General features: G+C 35.1%; 1 protein-coding gene across 1 annotated transcript; it reads right to left on the bottom strand.

The window, feature by feature from the left end:
- Window positions 1–3,472: 3,472 nt before the first annotated feature.
- LOC123553440 (carbohydrate sulfotransferase 3-like) lies at window positions 3,473–14,515 on the bottom strand. Its single transcript, XM_045343153.2, has 3 exons — window positions 13,135–14,515; window positions 8,845–9,091; window positions 3,473–5,569 (listed from the first exon to the last, which is right to left on the bottom strand). The coding sequence occupies exons 1-3, from the start codon at window positions 13,226–13,228 to the stop codon at window positions 4,780–4,782; spliced, it is 1,131 nt and encodes a 376-aa protein (XP_045199088.2). The 5' UTR covers window positions 13,229–14,515; the 3' UTR covers window positions 3,473–4,779.
- Window positions 14,516–14,872: the final 357 nt, after the last annotated feature.

The following is a 14,872-nucleotide window of genomic DNA, read 5'->3' as shown; positions in this document are numbered from 1 at the left end:
GATAAAAGCGCAATTTGCTGGCAGAGACACGAAGGCAGAGTGGTTAGAGACACTTTGACTGCTTGAATTTACAGCGGTGTTAGTCTTGATATTTGCTGTTGAAGACGTTGCCAAGATATTTGAAATGGATTTCTGTTGGACATTGGTCAGAGCACGATAGTTATTCAGAGAACTGGCATTTTTGTGTCCTGTCACATGGACGGCGTGTGTGTCTGGAACTTCATTTTCAAGTAGCTTTTGTCAAAGCCTTTTTCGGACAGAGGTGTTAGTAATGCGTTTCCCGAACTGAAGCTGAGGCAAATCAGCTTTGGCAGCCACGGATTTAAGCAGGTTGTTAAGTTTATTCCTTCCGATCGGACCACGTAGAAACCATTGATCCTTGACAGCAGGTGTTCTGGTGTGTATGACCACATGGGTCTTCATCTCCTAAGAAGAAATATTGACAGTGGTAAGTTATTTATAATAATTTTATATAAAAAATAATAGTTCAAAATATTTTACTGACTTCCGTGTGGTTTTATTAAAGATAGGACTGGGACGCTTACTTGGTTAATCGTTTCCGATTCGATTATAAGTAAAACCACTTTTCATTCTGCAAAAATGCTAATCGCTCTCTAAAAACATTAGAAATCGTACCTTTTCCGATCAGCATATAGACCTGCAGTATATTTCCGCTCAAACACATCAGTCAACATAATATCAGATTTACCTGCGTGATATATTTAAAATGAAATACACCAAAATAATAATGACTTATCAATTATCACCATGACACTGCTTGCAAACGATATATTTCGCGAACTTGCTCGAAGTGAAGTCAGCTGCAGGAAGTACTTTGATACGGTCGTCAATATTTCAATATGGCGGTTGGATTCGATTTCATTGTTTCAAATTTTTTAAATTGTCCCAGCCCTAATTTAAGACAATTTAGACTTGCTACACACAACTCACTGTGTTATTATTAGTACAGCTTGAATTGTTAAAAGTTGCGGCCCAAAGAATATAGAAGGAAGTGGCATGGGGTCTGTCCGGTTAATCAATATATATGTGCTATTAACAGCCTGCATAAGTCAGGCGGCTGCTTAAAATTAAGGTTTTGAAGTATAAACTTTTATTGAACAGTTAAAATTAAATAAGAAAATATGAAATCCTAACAAATAATAAAACTTAGATGCAAATGTGCCATTGTGTTATTTTGATCCTAAAATGATTCATTTCATGTTGTATAAAGAGTTACCAGAGAAGTTTTCAGGTCTTTGTTTAGCATAGACTTTATATGTTTCCACAGGGCATCTTTCAGTTCCTGTTGCGTACATTCTTGGCTTTAGACGGCTGATGTTGGACGGATCAAAACCGGTGCGAGTTTTTGTCTGGCGTTCATTATACTCTAGGTACTCGGTTCCAGTGGCACTGTCAAATCCAAGCTTTACATCATCCCATATCAGTTGCCTGGATAAATTGGTTGTTTCAGGTAAATGTTAGCAAAAAATCTTTTAAATTAATGATAGTTGATTTATTTATAATCAGTTTTCATTTTTACATCATAAAGTCATAGCAAAATTGATTTTATGTGCCAGAAACCAATATTTACATGTACACAATATGTGTAGTTGGAAAATTACCTCTACATGAATGAGAATTGTCAAAAAATACATACATGTACATGTCTGTAAAATTAGTTACATATAAATATGCTTAAGTCTGAAACTTTTAGAGAAAAATCTTTTTTATGCTAGCTCAATTCTTGCATTTATCTGTGTGTTTTTTGCCAGAGCTGGCAAAAGTCATCTTTAGCCTCAATTTATGAATTCAGAATGGCTTTTGTTTAAATTGTATACATGCCTGTGCTCAGCTCCACCTCCTCGTATTCCGAAATGCAAAGTGTTGTTGTACCAAGTGGTATTGATGAGTGATTGTGGACAGTGGTTGCCTAACTGACCTGCCGCATATAATTTATCCAGCTCCTCATCGCTTAAAGTGTCCGCTGCATGGTCCCTGTTACCTTTGCCTTTTCTTTTGAGTTCTTTACCCTTGCTTCCCAGTGTTGCCATACATAAAGAAAACTCCTTCCCTCTGGCGATGGATGTCGGATATTGGTTTTCTTGCAAGTGCCTGTTTAACAGTATTTGTAAAGAATTCTAATATGTTTGTCTCTGTTAAAACATGTTCTTTTCTCTATTCTGTGAAATCATTAATATTCGTGGGGGACTAATTTTCGGATATTGTGGTTGAGTCAATCCACGAAATTTAATCCCAACAAACAAGTAAAATTCCCATTCATTTTGTGTTTCAAAGTTGAAATCCACGAATTCATATCGCCACGAAATGGCCGTTTTGACCAAACCCACGAAATTTCATGCCCATGAAATTAAATGATTTCCAATTTCATTATTCAGATACATGTGTGGAACAGATATATGTTTTGCATTGTGGGTAGATTTTTTTTTGTGAGTTCCAAAAAAAAACCCACATCATAATAAACCATGTGTTTCAATAACATTTTGTCTGTCGGTATCTAGTCAAATATTGAACCTTTCTTAAGAAATATATAGCATTTACCCTTATTATGCTGGACACGACTTATTCCAACTTTGCAACCAGTGTAGATCTTGATCAGCCTGTACATCTATGCAGTCTGATCAAGATCTGCACTGTTCGCCATTCAGTCAGTATGTTTTAGGTAAACACCTGTTTAACTGCCAATGGTACTGTCCAAAATGATAGATGGACAAGTTCATTATAATTTATAGAAATTTAGCTGGATAAGGGTAGCTTCAACTGGTGAAAGACTCTTGGGGAAGTAAATTTATGCCAGAGTAACAGCTTTGAACCAAAAACATAGATAACATTTGTTTCTATGTTAGTGTTGTAAATTTCTATTTTAAACAAAGTTTTATTTATACTTTTAGGGCGAATGTGGAGTAAGTGAATATTCACTATAAACATCTAGATACCTACCGGTCAAGACTGCTGTTCATGCCTCGGATTGTAGATGGCTCATACTCTTCACCATTTAATTACAAACTCCTGCAGATATGTGTCTAACTCAGCAGGAGAAATAAGGTGCACCTGCCTGTCTTCACCCTTTTCGGACAGAAAGGACTCCACTAAAGCAACATTAGAACGTGTCTTGTCTTCAGTACGCTTGTTTTTAAGACTTTCTCTGTATGCTTTTGGATTTGAACTCATGGGTGCAAAGCGGTTGTTTTGCTTATTTGCTGATGATCCAGGTACTTGAGGTAGTGTTTTCTGGTCTGAACATTTTTCTTGAATGCTGACATCATTTGAAATACCCAAACCATCATCAAAGGGAAGAATGTCATAAAAATCTTGGAAAGGATCATGATCAGTTGTCAGTGGACAAGGCAGTGTGGAGGGCATATTTTTAGCAATAGGCATTGGTTGTGTTTTTAATGAATCAGTACAGGCAAATTCGTCAGGATTGTAGCAATTGAACAATGCTTGGAAATCATCATCAGGAAAACCTTTTACTCATTCATATCTTGCAGCAGTTTTCACCTCTCCAGTAAAGTACATGTGTACTTTGTACATGCAATACGTGCCTAAGGGCCTAATAATGTCTATGATACGCCCCTTTTCACCTACGGAGCCGATTTGGACAACGTCCCCGATTTTGAACTCTCTTATGATAGTGACATTAGACATGTTTGTTTTGTAAACAATGAAACGCTGACGGAAATTGTTATGGCTTATTTTATAAGTGTTTACTCTTTTTCATTGTTTTACATATTGTTTGTTGTTTGTTTGTTGGGTTTAACGTCGCACCGACACAATTATAGGTCATATGGCGACTTTCCAGCTTTGATGGTGGAGGAAGACCCCAGGTGCCCCTCCGTGCATTATTTCATCACGAGCGGGCACCTAGGTAGAACCACCGACCTTCCGTAAGCCAGCTGGATGGCTTCCTCACATGAAGAATTCAACGCCCCGAATGAGGCTCGAACCCACATCGATGAGGGGCAAGTGATTTGAAGTCAGCGACCTTAACCACTCGGCCACGGAGGCCCCGTTTTACATATTGAATTGTACTTTTTGCCTAATTGCTAAATGTGAGGAACAAATAATTATGTTTTTTATTTTTATTTCTATTTAATTTTGTCTCGTCTATGACGTAGTTTTGTTGAATTAAAAGTAGTTCCGAAAGTAGTGCGTGTTTACGTCATTTAAAGCGCGTGACTCATCTTACACCCCGGGGTGTAAATGAGTTTTTCCAGCACCGGTGAAAACACCGGAAATCCCCATCTGGTATGCAAGAAACAATAGTGTTATATATGTCTTGATGTAATGATAATTTGCTGTTGTATATATATTTACATATGTATCTGTATATTATTGTCTTCATGTACATTTACCATAATGTCTTGTGTGATAATTACAATAAAATATGATTAAACTAGAATTTGCTAAATAAAATTTGTGCGAAGATCACTTGGAGAGCATTGAACGCAACCAAGTAAAATAATAGCAAACTCGGTTGACTGAGTCTCGCTCAGGCTATTGTGCAGCTAACTTTACACGACAACAAAATGTATTCTGTACAGCTTTAACTAAGCTTATATTTAAAGTCTTAAAGCGCATATCAAATGCATTCACCTAATCCTTTAATGCAAATCTTCCGCCCCGTTAAATAGGTTGTACTCTAAAACCCTTACTTATAATAGTTTTAACCTTTCATCAATACACTCCATAATAAAGAGTATCCTGCATCATTATATTTAAGCATTATTTCATTTTTAAATCTTATGGGCAACTTTCATATTACAAGTCTTTGTATGATAACAATTCCTGCTGTATATCTACTAACTTTCTTGATGGAATTGAAAAGTTGTTCATTTCATTTTCTCCAGAAAATGGAAGGTAGCCTAAAACTTTATTGCTTACTCTGCAAGCGCTTTGTATAAATTGTGCAGTATATGAGTCAAGCTTTGTACGCCATTTTGTTGCAGTTGCAGTAGAATTCTTCCTCTGCGTGCAGTATCTACAAGTATCTCGGTTGGAAAGTGTTTGGTTTTCTAAAAATCGTGTAATATAATTTGAAAAATTTAAACTAGCGAATTGGAACATTTCTCTCGCTGTTTTTATAGGTTCATTGGCAAGGTTCTCATAACTGACAATCAGAAGCCTGTTTGGATATTGTACAGTAATCCTTTTTGAGTATGTTAAATCTTCTATCAATCTACTGCAATGCCTCTGCACAATCAGTTTCCAATCTGTATGTCTTTCTTTAACCCATCTTGAATTAAATATTCCCCTCGGATCTCTAACAAGATGAATCACTCTCATGTTTGGATACACTTGCAGGAACCGTAATAAATATTTCATTCTGAGCTTAATAAATTTCAGAACTTTTACAGGTGCTTTCTTACAGTAGATTTCTTCTGCTTGCAGACAAGTGTTAAATGCTCTATTTTGCCCACAGCAACCATGTACGTTCGGTGTTGACATTCTTTCCAAACTTATGGGCATACAAAATGAACTTAAGTCACAGCGAAGCCAGAGGTTTATCGCATATAGCAAATCTCCTGTTTTCCATGTCATATCATACAAACTGAAACAGAATTGCATTATTATATACCTGTTGCAATAAAGATTTTGATTGTGAATATTTAAACGATATGTCAACTTTGATCTTATGCTCATGCCTATGAACATTGAAAAAACACTATTTAGGTCGTAGAAAACAAGAAAGAACAAACAACAGTAAAGCCACGTTCAAAACCCGGAAACTCCCCGAAGCAAAACCCAAAGCCCGCAGACGTGCACAACACTAGCACACATACACAGCAACATTTGCACACATACCCGGACAATAACAAAAACAAACACACGATGGCAAAACGAACAAATAAAAGAACAGAGTGGGACACCGTGTTGGAATTTTTAGTGGCAAAACCACCATCGGGGAGCTTAAATCGGTTAATGGTGCGCATTTTACCTTTCTCTCAAGGCATAATTTAAATTATATTAAATAATCTTACAATGATTTTCAAAAACACTAATACAATGAAATATTGTTTTGTTTGTTTGTTTGTTTGTTTGTTTTGTTGGGTTTAACGCCGTTTTTCAACAGTATTTAAGTCATGTAACGGCGGGCGGTTAACCTAACCAGTGTTCTTGGATTCTGTACCAATACAAACCTGTTCTCTGCAAGTAACTGCCAACTTCTCCACATGAATCAGAGATCGAGGACGAATGATTTCAGACACAATTTCGCTTATCAAATCGTCACGAAGAACATACGTCCCGCCCGGGGATCGAACTCACGACCCCGCGATCCGTAGACCAACGCTCTACCTGCTGAGCTAAGCGGGCGGGCTATGACATATTGTAAATCCTTATATATATATATATATATATATATATATACGTTTTTGTATTTCGAAACCCATTTAAATGTCAACATTTGTTCAGAATTGTCTTTCCAATGCATATATATAATTTTAATTCTGGAAACCGAATAAAAATTATTTATATGGTCACAAACTGGGATTTTTCAACTGCAACTAACATTTTTCTCGCCTAAAACAGCAAATGACAAAACAATTCCATCCCCTGTTAAAATAAGAGTCCCTGTCTATACTAGGATAATATTGAAAACATTGATGTCGTGCATAAATAAACACCTAACACCATTAATCACAGTATTTCACCTTATCTCTACTATATTATTTAGGAAGTTCTAATAAAGTTCGAAAGCATTGTGTTTTACGTGTATGGTTCATATGTATTATATATATGTATCTGTATACACACGAATTTTGAAAACAGTGTGAAAAGATGAATTGTAAAATCGTATCTTATATAAAATGGGTACTGCGTAGAAATTCAGGTATTTTCTGACAACACATTCAGATAACATTTATAACGAAATAATCATTTATATAACTTTAAACTTAAACTGAGTATGACCTGGACCTCAGAGATATGAATCTACATAGTAGTCGTAGCATTTCTTTTCTCTTCCCATTTGAGAGAACTAAATTACCACTGCAATATACCAGACCAACTACGGCAAAGCGCCTAGCAGTACAAACGAACACGCACATGCCACAGCAAGTCCACTGACACAATAAGATTAGTTTCGATGCTGCTTTATATACGAGCCCGAATTGTACTACACATTCGGACTGGTTCAACATTTGCATATAATATATTATGTACTTAAAAATGTATTGATTTGCAATACGGATATTCAATAGCGGAAAAAAGATAAAATAAGATGCCTTTATTATTTACATAATAAATAATTCCAATCCAATTAAGTAATATAAAATAATGTAACTCGACCGGTTTCACCCGATTATGGGATCTTCAGGAGTAGTTTACATATTTAATAATTTCAATCCAATTAAGTTGTATAAAATAATGTAACTCGACCGGTTTCACCCGTTTACGGGATCTTCAGGAGTATTTTACATATTTAATAATTCCAATCCAATTAGGTAGTATAAAATGATGTAACTCGACTGGTTTCACTCGTTTAAGGGATCTTCGAGAGTGAACGGGTGAAACCGGTCGAGTTACATTATTTTATATTACTTAATTGGACTGGAATTATTTATTATGTAAATAATAAAGGAATCTTATTTTATCGTTTTTTTCCGCTATTGAATATCCGTATTGCAAATCAATACATTTTGTGTGTGTTGTACTAATTGGTCGGGCTACAAGTTTAACAACATTAGCGACAGCATTCCGAAAAAACTTATGTAGGGGTGTGCGCTTGTATTTGTGTATGCGTTTATACGTGTCTCTATTAAGACCTGGTTTGTGGCAACATTTTTTTTTTTTTGTGATGAATTATGATCGTTCCCCGATACTAACAAAAGAATGTTCCCAGATACCATGTACATTTAACGTTTTTGTACGAAATGAATAGAATATTGTACCCAGATACCAGGTATAAAAGAATATAAATATGTGTGTATGTCTGTGTGTATAGCAAGTGATTGTATAAACTGATATGCATAAACAAACGAAACATGCGACTTGGCATTGATATTATAACCTACTAGTTTGATATTGACATAGGGACATGTGCTTTTGCAAAAGGCGTTGTCAATTTACCTTAATAATAGTACGTTCCTTTATGCACGTTTGCGCTATGAACAAGAAACGACTGCCTTGGTAGCTGGTGGTACAGCAATCGCTTTGAGCTTGGCCGGTCGTGGGTTCGTTCTTTGGCCACGTCATACCTAAGACGTGAAAAATAGTACTATTTGCTTCCGCACATGGCGCTTAGCGTTAAGAGGATGGTTTAATGACTGGTCATCCCGGTGTCAGTATAATATGACTGAGTGGGGTATCCTGTCACGTGTCTACCTGTTAGGCGGCACTATGAAGATTTGCATTATGCTCACGGCTATAAGTAGACGCCGTTATTTATATGACTAAAAAAGATGAAAATGGCGCTTAACTCGAGCACACACACAACACGCACGCATGCACGCACGCACATACACACACACACACACAGACACACACGCACACAATAACTGAACAAGAATGGAACATGATCTCGCATTGTCCTTTAAATAGCGCCTTTACCTGTACATAGTGATATTAGCTTTTAACGGAATACGTTGTTTTTATTGTCAAAATTCGTTGAATTTATTGGAAGTGAGTTATATTATATAAAACATTAAAAGTCTAGACGGTGAGACACGGAAACACCTAACGATTATCCCGTTGTTTTCAAGAGGAGACCAATAACACACGTGCAGTTTTCAAATAACATGATTATTAGGAAAACAAATACTGGAATGCATGGTTTAACAAGTCCGATAGATTCAAATATACCATGTCAGGTTACAGAGTTCTTACCTAGTTTTTTTATAGAAATAACTTAATGTGACAGTGTTGTCTCTCACTTTTGTAAATGGTAGAGATCGATTAGGCTCATAAAGGTAAAATGCACCGGGAATTTCTCGAAATATTGAACCCGTAAATGTGGATCCAGATCTACCATATGCTACTATGACGATGATTTTATCATATTCAAGATGTCTCCCATTCTCAATTTTGATGAACTTCCTGATATTTGGAGAGGCATGGTTTCCTGCTGCTGAGTCTGCAAAATGTGCATAAAAGTTTGGCGGATATTATAGTATATTATCAATAGTGAAAAAACATAAAAATCTTCTGAGTAAAGAAACTATTTCTCTCATATTTTGGCATATACTTAGCTAAAAAGTCAACAGTTGTTACTTTGATAAAATGCCTGTGCAGTTTATAATATGACAAATGACTGACAGCTTAGGATAACCCCTGATCATTGCAATATTCCACTTCTCCTTTCTATTTTGCCACTCTGCAAACGAAAGAAATACGGTAGATTGATGTTCAAATTTCTTGATTGGTCGATTTTTCATATCTGTTGTGATATCACATATGACCTGATAACTGTCACAGTAAATGTGTATAAGGTAACATTGGCTCTACCGGTTTCATTTACTTGATTGAGTAAAACTGTACTGACTAGCTTGTAAATGAATGTTTGCACAAAGGTATATATGCGTTTGACTGGTACTTCACACGCACACACACGCACACACACGCACGCACGCACGCACGCACACACACACACACCTGTTGTAATGCAGCTTTATGTGAAACAGTCCGACATATCATGATGTCATGTAGGCAAACGTGAAGTCACTCGATGCAATATCAGTACGTACAGTGTAAAATAAATTGTTCATGTTTATGCACACAAATTGTATATTTTTCTAACTGATATATGTTGTAACTGTGATTGTTATGAATGTGCAGTAGACTAATTTATTCATAAAAACTTAATCCAATGTGTTGGCAATCTCGAGTGTATCCTCAAGTAGATATAGCTTCTATGCAGCCGGTATACAATAACGGTCATGACCGGAATATTGTGGCTTTAATACTGGTATGCATTTATTGATGGTAGTTCAAGAAGACAATTATAGGAACAACTTCACAAAAAGATATCCTGTAAGTGGAATTGATGTATCTCCAGTAGGTAAAAGTAAGGTGCAAATTCGTGCATTAGATTTGTCAAGCCTGAAGGCGGGTGCTTACAAAAGTAACTATTTTGATGGCAAATATGGGTTTTCAAACGTAATGGGGGAGTGAAGATAATGACCATTGTCTTCCACTAAACTCCTTTAAAAGTTTATGCCAGACCGAGGCCCAGGTAAATGTCTAGTCATTTGAACCTCTTCTGGGTTCAATGGAACCAGAGGTCGGAGATAAATTAAGAATATTGGGCAATATTGTAAGTAAATTTCACTTCCTTCGCTACAATTCGTCTTAATCATTGGAATGATATTCATTTCTAATATTATCTAAATATTTGAGAGAGCATCACCCAGAGTCATCTGTACCAGACAGCAGTACTTTTTGCAAAATACTCGTAAATGTCCACTTTGACTTAATTAAATACAGTCTGCTACTACTTTTGCTTGGTGGCTTTCTATGCTTAAAAATGATCTTATAATAGATTTCATTACTGGACTAGTTCACGTTAATTTTCTTCCTTATAACCGTAGTAAGTATAAGTAAAAGCCTGAGAGTAAGATGTTGTGAGACAATTTTACGTGATATGAACAAATATTACTGAATATATAGAGGGGCATAAGTTATTCTTTTGAAAACTTAATTTATTCCAAAAAGACATTTTTTCTTGAAATGAACATACTTTATTTCCTCGTATTTTTCACTTTTTGATGTGCATATGTCTTAAATTACCAACTGTCTATGAAATTGGCTCAGTAACACACATAAGATCAGATGAGTCTGAATCAGAAAAATAAGTATCATTAGCCATTTAGGTCGTTTGCTCACGCTTTATCTGAAAATGATTGAACCGACGTAGACCAGTGTCAATTATTTCATTGCATTATTTACATATTACCTGTTGCACTGCCTTATGCTACAAAACAATAACACTGAGCACTTGTTTATTGTTACACACGTTTCGTCTTATCAAATCAGGAATGTTTCGATATTTTTACGCCACAAGATGAAACATTATTCAGTTAATTCACGTGTTACATCAACAGGTCATTGTTAGAAAACTGTATGCATCACATAATATGTTGACAAAGGTACATTTCTATCTTAACAAGTTAAAGTCATCTTAATATAAATGTTCGTATATTAATCTATAATTATCTTTAAATACAGGGAGAAAAGTGCAGTTGTAGTGGAACTGTTAGCTTATTTACCCTTTCGCAATCAATGGCTGGCAATAATGAACAATGACACTTTGTAATCAGACCCGTGACAGAAATATGCGGCTGATACAACCTTGATTATTGCATGTTTCGAAAATCCTTTACGGGATAAGAGATACGAAATGTAATTTAGCAGCTAATGAAAACTGTTAAGTTCTCAGCTTGGTATTATTTTGTTTAAAATAGAAAAAGTGAAAACCTCACAGGTCGCTCAACACGACAAAAACGAAAATGTTGCAGGCTCGGTTGATTGAGCCTGTTCATGGACGGTAGAGGAAATGCATGCTACCGTTGAGACGATTCTACCAGTATTGTATGTGTAATTATTCAAACGATTATCAAAAATGAAATCATATTTACACACATCCTTTGAAAAAAAAAATGTTGCCATTATATATTCTTTATTTATGATTCTCCAGTTTAATAGGCTAATTTATTAATCTTTGTCATTAATAGATCAATTCAATAACTTGATAAAATATCGATCTGAACTGAAATAAAAATGGTAAGGGAAGATTTCCGTTTAGCCATACACCGCAATGTAGACCAGCAACAAAAAGAAGCTGTAACGGAATCATGTAGTACACGGTTTGCTTCAAAAGTCCAACAACACGTACATTTAATCATATACAAAATGCCAAAACGCTGGGTAACGGTTAAATAAAAGGATGTGAGTGTTAGTGGAAAATGGATAAAGGAATGATGAATATTCAACAGTGAGAGCCACCTTCCAAAATCGCAGCCTCTGTACACCACAAACCAATGCGGCAGCGAAGTCGCACATACGCACACACAAACTGAGCAAACAAGAAGGAAAGAGTACACAGTGGTGTTCCGCTCAAAAATATGATGGGCACTAAAACTCACTCATAGAAAAAAGAGGGGGAGGCAAACGAAGGGGTTGAATAGGTTTGGGAAAGAGGAAAAGGAACACCAACAACAAGCAAGACAACATAGACAACACAAAATACGAAACAGACAAAAAACAAATTTAAAATAGGGGCACCGCCTTTGAACGGTCAGTAACCTGTATAAAGGAAACTGGGCGTTTAAGCGCGTTTGGGGCATGCCAACCTCACACTTTCCCTATGTTAGACAAGCCAGTGAAAATGAAATACATCCCTGCTGAGAAAGTGTCCTACATCAATGAAAAATACCATGACATATAAATGTTCAATCTACCGTATTATAACACCAAGGTACTCAACAACTTGACATATGTTAAAGCACGAACGGACTATCTTTTATAGGCACGACTAAGCAAGTTAAGTGACAAAATTATACTCCCTCCATACGTTTTTGTAGGATTTAGGAGAAAATAACATTACATGAAAGATATATAATAACATTTCGTTTCCATTGTCTTCTAAAACTTCTTTTTTAAATAAAATTTTTCACAATCTTTTATTCTTATTATTTTCAAATTTATTTGACATTTGAAATTCAATTTATTTCTTTGCAAATACTCTTAACCCTAAATTTATGGGAGGCAGAGCTACGTTAGTCAAAAATGCATGGAGCATTCTTATTTTTCATGTCAAAGACGGAGAAGTCACTCTTCAATCTTAGTTTACCTTATTATTACTTATATGGATGTTTTAATTGAAATTATCTGCACGTATTTTCTTGTGCACTAATTTCATTATATAAGTAAATATTTAATTTGACATTAAAAAAAATCTACCCTATCCAGAAAATATGCCCTGGTTACTCTTTCATAGCTTTAGAAAATTGGCATATCATAGCTTATTCATCAGTGATGTTTTTGATTTATAATAACTTTTAGGGTCTCGACATGTATAAGTTAAACATAATGCGAATGACAAAACAGAGGTTTATAACTATACAAGCAAACATCATAAATGTAAGGTAGCAGCTGTTTGAAAATGTTTAGTAAACTTACCTTTTATCCTACGTACTCCATAATAGTTCTTGAAAACTATATAAGTAAAAGCGACAAACACACATAAGCAGTAAGAAGTCTTAGTCTTAAACATATCGACATAATACGAACCTAAGAACTGTTTCTCCCTTTCAATGTCTTAAGAAAATCTAATGATATGTATGATACAGCATATTGATCAGTGCCTACTTTCTACTTTTATTAAATACCAATTATCTGTCTGAAAACTGCATTCCCAAACCTGACGCAATATTGTTCAGTACAAGGAAAATGACTTTTTAAACTTCGTAACAGGTCAAGATAGTAAAATTTTTAATATTATAACTTCGCCGTGTATATCCAGCAACACCAACATGCGCAAATAATCCATTCGCGCAAAATATAACACTAGAACGCGGAAATAAATGGCGGAAATCACTGCAGAAAGTACACATTGTGAGTAAACTGGCCAATGTCTTTTGTACTAATCAGTACCTACTGAACATTGTATTACAATCGGCAATAAGTAGATGCTCCAGAAAATCATTGCTTTTCAAGATCATTCGTGAGAATGACGATCTGGGAATGTTTTGAAGGCGAGTTCTGTGTTTCGTCGGCCTTCATTAATACAGTAATGCGTATTTTATCTCATCTGATAGGCAGTCTGGTGGCTAATTTTATGAGTTGAACGACTTGTGACATTTAATAATGAAAGGGAATAGATAAATGTTTTCCATGCACTTTTTACGAGGTAACACCGAGATATGGGAATGAAGGATCAGTGTAACACCAAAAATGGGATTTTTGAATATCAAAATGTTGAATCTTTACAGGTTATTGGCATCACATTTTGGCAAAGCAGCGGCTTTAATTTAAGTAAGCCATATGCTTATGGTACCTTTATTCATATGAAGTACGATTGCCATATTTTAGATGTCATTTGAGATAGTTAAATTTATTATTATTGTTGTATCAGGGTTGTGACGTCCTTCCAAGGAAGTGGGTATGTCGATAACATTATCCGGATATATTTTTCCAGTCTTTCCTGCCTAGATACACAGTGGCCGGCTGAATTCTTACTTAATCGTTTTAGCCCAACTGCTAATGGTGCGGGGCCTAAGATGGAAAGGGAGAATTTTATTTCATTTTTTATTTCAGATATTTCATTTTTGTTTTAATGAAGAGTTAAAGACAAAAATGACATGTAATAGTTATTTTTTGTAAAATGGATTGATTATAAGAAATAATAAGTGAAAGAAAATAATTTATTACATTTCTTATAGAAATATTTCATAGATTATCTTAGAAAGTAAAGGAGAGGCATGAAAATAGTGGAAATGGATGATAATCTAACAATTAATATAGTATGGCCTTACATATGTAAATATTTACATATATGGTATTGACGAGGTATAATGCAGCTATATGATAAATATATTTTTGTAAATGGTGATTTGTTATGAGAAAAACCGATACAATCTAAATCTTCTAGTTAGCTGAATAATTATGCTTGGAACTACCTTTTCTTTTTATTGAAGTCATAACTTTAACAAAGTATCACAATTATATGAATTCTAATGTTTATTGTGTACAAAACTGAGCATGCATTGCTTTCATTTTCTAATTTCTAAAGAAATAGTTAACATCTGGTTATTAATCATATTTGGCCTTCAATGACTGGAAAGGGAAGGCAATAGAAGGAATTAATGATAATACACAAAATATTGAGAAGACTGAAAGCAGTAACTGATCAATAATA

Source organism: Mercenaria mercenaria, chromosome 4 (genome assembly GCF_021730395.1).
Source record: "Mercenaria mercenaria strain notata chromosome 4, MADL_Memer_1, whole genome shotgun sequence".
Classification (NCBI taxonomy): domain Eukaryota; kingdom Metazoa; phylum Mollusca; class Bivalvia; order Venerida; family Veneridae; genus Mercenaria; species Mercenaria mercenaria.
This window is presented reverse-complemented; position numbering and strand designations above follow the sequence as displayed.